This window comes from Lichenostomus cassidix, chromosome 4 (assembly GCF_008360975.1).
Source record: "Lichenostomus cassidix isolate B80296 chromosome 4, HeHo_3.0, whole genome shotgun sequence".
Lineage (NCBI taxonomy): Eukaryota > Metazoa > Chordata > Aves > Passeriformes > Meliphagidae > Lichenostomus > Lichenostomus cassidix.
This window is the reverse complement of record NC_139484.1, coordinates 3,890,804-3,896,803: the sequence shown is the minus strand read 5'-3', so window position 1 is coordinate 3,896,803 and position 6,000 is coordinate 3,890,804. Positions and strand designations below refer to the sequence as shown.

Below are 6,000 nucleotides of genomic sequence, written 5' to 3'. Positions count from 1 at the left end.
TCCTTAGTTGGAAAAGGTGTTTTATCCATTTGGGTCTTTGAACTTCAAAGAAAAATAATTTCAAAAGTTTCATTGAATAAAAAAGAAACAAGAAAGCAAATGTAAACAGAAATTATGTCAATTGTTGACATGCTCCCCAAGAATTCCTTGGCAAAAAGACAACAGAAAACAAACCTGGACTGACACACACGAAAATTGTACAGGCTTCTGCAGGCAACCAGAGAACTGCATCAGTTTGCCATGTCTCAACAAATCCCAGGAGGTGTTCAAGGCATGGAGGCTTTCCTCAGTTACTCCAGATTCCACCAGAGAGGAATGGTTCAAAGAACACAGCGGGATGTTCAAGGGACAAGAGTGGTGTGTTCTACAGACAAGGCAAAGGGATATCCCAAACTGCCATCTCCCTCTCGGCAGCAGGGGGAGAGCCAGGCTAAAGGGGACTCCACAGCTGGCCTGGGCACAAGTATATGTTTTTAGGATGGTTGTCCTGCAGAAGAGGCTCCAGCCTTAGGCAGCTCCCTTTAATGAAACAGGGGTCATCACACCTTGTCCTGCACTTGCTCCTGACCACTCCTGCCTGGGCTCAAAATACCAGAGCATTGGATTTTGCATTCTTCCCAGACAGAAATACAATTTTAGGACTGGATTTCAGCATGTGTGTTACCTGCTCCATGCTCTGCTGTCCAAGCTATCTGTGCTCTGCTGGTCATTAAACACAATATTTAATAGGTACAATGAAAAAATTAAATATCTAATTCCTCCTAAGAAAGAACACTTATTTCTCTAAGATTTATGCTAATTAGGATCTATTTGGATCCTGGTATATGGCTAATGCTTGAGTCAAAAATTCTGGATGCACTGAACGTAATGGGAAGTCCTTTTCATCTTTTTACATCAACACAATTATCCACCTTGTGGATATGAGTAACTACTACCTTTTTCTGTAGAAAAATATTTGAAAAATAGTTTCAAATTGAAGGCTGATTTTCCTCTGAAAATCAAAAAAGCAGGAGCATACACATTCAGACATAGAGATATATTTATATACACATTGTAAAAAGTGCATGAACTTCTGCCAAGCAAAGTTTTTTGTGTCATTTTCATTCAGATTGGAAAATACAGAAAATGTAGTGTGGTCAAAAGAAGCCTCCATTGCAATTTGAATTGAAAGCAGGTAATTCTTATGGGGGAATTGTGGTGCTCCAGATTAGGATATGCAAAGGCAGGTCAGCCCCTTCGGAGGCTTCAGATGCTCAACTCTTTCTCTCTGTTGTACTAAATCTCAGCAGTATTTGCTACACACAGAAAATGTTCATTACTGTTGCCTTCAGTGACACTTTTACCTATACCCCAGAAAAGCCACAAATTTAAAAAAAAAAAAAAAAAAAAAAAAAAAAAAGCAGCAACCACCTAAACCAAAAGGAAGATATCTTTTGACACATCCAGTTGATAAAAAGATGCAAAGGGCAAGAAAAAAAAAATCACTTAAGTTCTCCACAGAAATAATCTCATTGCCCTGATCACCTCAGGCCCTAATAAGAATAATTATATATAAAGTCTATCCTTTAGAAGAACTTCCATTGTGACTCGGAAAAAAAATTACTTGACGATGTTATAAAAGAACTTGATGCTTTAAGAAAAAATGTTATAACACAGTTTTTCTTCATTTGTGAAGATATGCCTCACTTCCAAGTGTAATAAAAAGCCTTAATACTGACTTTCATAATACACTGGAAACCAAATTACTTTATTTTGTACTCTGCTTGCACGTGGTAAAGAAACTAAACCTGAAATTAAAATCCCTGTGGACCTTAAAAAGAAACCATCAAAATTATTTTGCATGTAATTTTTTTTTCCTTGCTAATATACACAACTTCACAATCAATGAGTCCTAGGATTTCCCTTGGGACGAATTAACCCTTTACATGAGCTAAATCTAGTAAAAATATGTTCACTGAATCAGGATTCAGAAGCATTTCTAAACCTTAAAGATCACAATGGGAAAATAAAACAGCTTCCAGTTATATTTATGGAGCCCATTTATTTCTACAAGTTAACACTGCCTACATTTAATCTTTCAAGTAATGTGGCACAGCAGGAGTGAATACATGGGAATGAAAGAGTCAGAGTGAAAAACTTGCATCCACTGTTGCTTTTCAGGTGGTTTTGCTCTGGATCCCATGCACTTTGCATCCATTAGAGGAGGAATGGGTTAGGTGCCCTCCTGGAGGGTGCCAGACAGTTTATTTCAGTCAGCAATAAGTAGTTTGTGCACTCTGAAGATGTCCCATGATGACAGAGGCCAAACCCTGATGAATGGGGATGGCAGAAGATGGTCTCCAAGCCAGAGCTGTGACCCAAAAGTAAGTACTAAATAAACACATCTACTGTCAACACAAAAAACTCTCTCAAAATGTTTGCCTAAAAAAAGTTTCAAATAACACTTTAAGTTACTGTAACAAGAAAACATTTAAAGAAAAACATTGTTTTGCAAAACGCTTTCTGTGTCTTAAATTATTGCTCTGCTATATAATCAGTTACTTGTATTTCCCTACTTTTGTAAAATTCCACCACAGAGATACAAAATCAAAAAACATGTATACATTTAAGACATGTTACTGTACACCTTTAAAGCAGTAGATATTCTGGATATATACAACATGTATACAATACACAGTCTCCCTTTACTGTAGTGGTCGGGCTACTAGTTGTGCTTTTCTCCCTATTTAGGAAGTTAAATGTTGCTTAGTTCCATAAGAATTTTCATGAAACATGATTTGCTGACAACAGACAGCTCAAATAGTAGTGCATTCAATAGTTAAGTGTTATAGTCTTAACAGAGTGATAATAAACCTTAATTTTAAGGTTGAGTAGTCGTTACCAATAGAAAACTGAATTTCTAAGTATTAAAAAACTTCTTTATCTATACAACTATCTTTAAAAAAGGGCAAAATTTCAGCTCATATTAGAGCCAGAGCTCAGCTCAAAAATAGTTCTGAAGATGAATTTCATTCGATTTTATCAGTTTTGATGGCCTTTCTCTGTTTCTGCTGAGATAAAGCCCACGAGAAGACAGGAAAAGCACCTACTCCTCAGTGTTACAAAGCCCTGCTAACTGGAGTGTGCTTGAGTGAAAAGCCCACAAATCAAGTACATACCCTGCTCAAATCAGCAAATCTGCTGTAGCCTGCCTTATAGCCTATTCATAAAAAGGTATTGCATTTATTGTCATGTCTATACTTTGTTCCCACCAGTGGCATCTATTTCTGCCCACCAATGCTGATATAAAACTTTAAAATCAGGTTTGCCTGACTGATAACTGCAGGACCATATGCTTCCAGATAGGAAATACTCATAGAGCAATGGAGGTCACATTCCAATGTTTTGACTCAATTTGAAGGTCACTGCTCACCTTGCTGGATTGTGTGTGAAAGTACACAAAGAAACACTGCTAAGCCAGTGATCGATTCCAGCCTGGTAAAAAATTTAACACACATAAAATTACTGCTAAAATTCCCACGCTAAAATCTTCCTGCCCCACTGGAAGAAACATTAAGTCTCAAAAGATGTTTCTGTTGGCTATGGTATAAGAACTCTGGAATGAAGAAACCTTGAGCTTGCCATCACAAATGTTTGGGGAGTGGTGCTTCTGCATCAGTGTGCTTCCAGTGAGTCAAAAGGAGTCAAATCAGGCTGCCAGAGTGATGGGAAGAACGTAGTATGTGAAACTCAGCAGCTTTATCTCACCCTTGCTCTGGTGAGAGTTGGGGTCTCCAGGGACAGCAAGCAGGATACATTCTTTACGTTATACCCAGCCATTTACACATCACTTAAACCCATCTTCAGCAAAAAGGCAAATGAAATCGTAGTTTGATGAACTTACAGTTTGTTAAAATAGGACACTGTACTGAAAGAAATAGTGAAGAGTTCCCTCATAGCACAAGTGCTTGCTTTCTACATATAAACCAACCATGTTAAAAAATATTTTGAAACAGCATCATGAAAGACAAATCTGGTAACTTGCTCAGAATCCATCTTGACTGTGACTTGTTCCTCCAGTTTGCAGCCTGTTAGGAAGAGGGATAAAACTCCCTACTCTCTTTATTTCAGGTTGAAATGAAACACCAAGCCAAAAGCTGTACACAGTGATCATGATTTCTGATCTTCCTCTGGTGGGATGACTTCCAAGAGGATTTGCAATGTCGTGGTTACCCTGCCTGCAAAGCAAAATCACGTACACAGTAAGTTTTTTGCGGGAGAGATGAAGAAGGAGAAGCAGTCAGGAAAATTATCTTAGCATCTACACAGCCTACTTGCACATAGAGTTCATACAGGTCATACATATCACATATACATATATCATTTAAGCTCAAAATTTTCTTCTTTTTCACCGTGTTTTCTTTGCCTCTAATCCAAGGCTATGCATATACAATAATAATAAAAAGGTATGGATGCATCCTTTTAAAGGCTATCTTAAAAAATTACTAGTCTGCCTAACTGTTTAGTTTTAATCAAGTTGTTGTGTTGAAATAAAAGTCTGGAAGAGTTCAAACAAGGAAATTATGATTACAAAGCTTCACAGGTCTCTAAGAATGTCACACATCCAAAGGAACTTCATGTCTTCTTTTTTATCACTCTGGATATTTATTTCCTTCTGGTGATTTTGGTGGTTTTCTTTTTAGGGTACTGATGTATAAATGTCACAGTTAATTCATATACACCACAAACTATTTTCTTACAATTCCTTTCACTTATCACTCTTTTTTAGTATCCTATTTTAAATAAGCAGGAATTGCTGTAAAAGAAAGTTCTGATTTTCCTTGAATGTATGGCATGAATGTCAACATTGACACCAGTGCAAAGCCAGGAGGGTAAAACAGTGCAACTCACAGAAGATATGAACTGAAACCACTTCTCTGACCTCCTGTCTAAGGCAGATTCTACCATCCTTTCCTCTTTTCTCTGGATGTCACCAGCTCAGTGCAAAGCCAGGTTGCCCTTAGACTATAAACTGATAGGGTCAGAGAGGCTGAGAGCGTCCAGGAATTGCATTTTCCTCTCATCCACCCTCCCTACCCTCAGTGGGGACATCAGAGCTGGGCTGAGTGCAGCAGGGATGAAGGACAGGAGGAAAGCCAGTGGCAGAAAAACAGCAGCCCTGCAATCCCAGCCCTTCCAGCTTTGAGAACAAGCACAGGGAAAAAGAGAATTTTATGAAGCTGAGCAATGGCGTAGCAGCTCTTGGAAAAGGGCATGGCAGCAGAGGGAAACCCTGGGCATCTCTAGAGCTGGCTGTGATTTTGATACACTGTTCACCTAAGCAGACAGACCCACCAGCAGCACGACCTTGCCCATTCCTCCATTTCCATGCAGCAGTTTTGCTCTCTGCTGGGATGAAGCCACGGAGCAGCAGACAAGTTGGGGGAGCTGGCAGTCATTGCATTTTTTGGTTGCAATGTACTCAGAATAAATCAGTACAAGGAGTATTTTCCCCTATGAAAATGATCCAATCTGTCTCCAGTCAGTGTCTCTATGCTGTCTGCTCAGAGCAGTACCTAGAGTTACAGGACCAGTTCCACATTTGTCACAAGACAACTTAACACACCGTAACAGTGCAGATAGCTTCCCCAGCCCACTTTAAACTCTAATTTTCCCTTTCGAGAGGAGAATTCACTGCAAATGGGTCCCAGAGGAAACCTTTACAAAAAACCCAGACCTCGTATCTACACAAGCACCACATAAAATTTAGGTGAGGAAAGAAATTTGAAGTAATTTTAATGCATATATATGACTGGACATGAAATCAGTGACAACAAAATGCTGAGCTAATTTTCCATGGATGCCATCACAAATTCAACAAAGAGAAGCAAATTGAGCGTCTAAAACTTTGTCCTAAGTGAGCAAGTGTCATCCTCTGGTGTTGCTAAATAACCCTGGGAGAGGCATTTTGTTATGTACAGAGGTCTGATTGCCAGCAAGGGCTCAGTTATGAAAAAAAAA

General features: G+C 38.9%; 1 protein-coding gene across 6 annotated transcripts in view; it reads right to left on the bottom strand.

Moving 5' to 3' along the window:
• Nucleotides 1-2,021: 2,021 nt before the first annotated feature.
• Nucleotides 2,022-6,000, bottom strand: part of SLC7A11 (solute carrier family 7 member 11) — a 62,998-nt gene continuing 59,019 nt past the window's right edge. For all 6 annotated transcript variants that reach the window (XM_085057657.1, XM_085057660.1, XM_085057659.1 and 3 more), the window contains one exon: nucleotides 2,022-4,217. In XM_085057657.1, coding sequence (XP_084913783.1) covers nucleotides 4,150-4,217 — 68 coding nt within the window. In that variant the 3' untranslated portion in view covers nucleotides 2,022-4,149. The remainder of the gene's footprint in view (nucleotides 4,218-6,000) is intronic.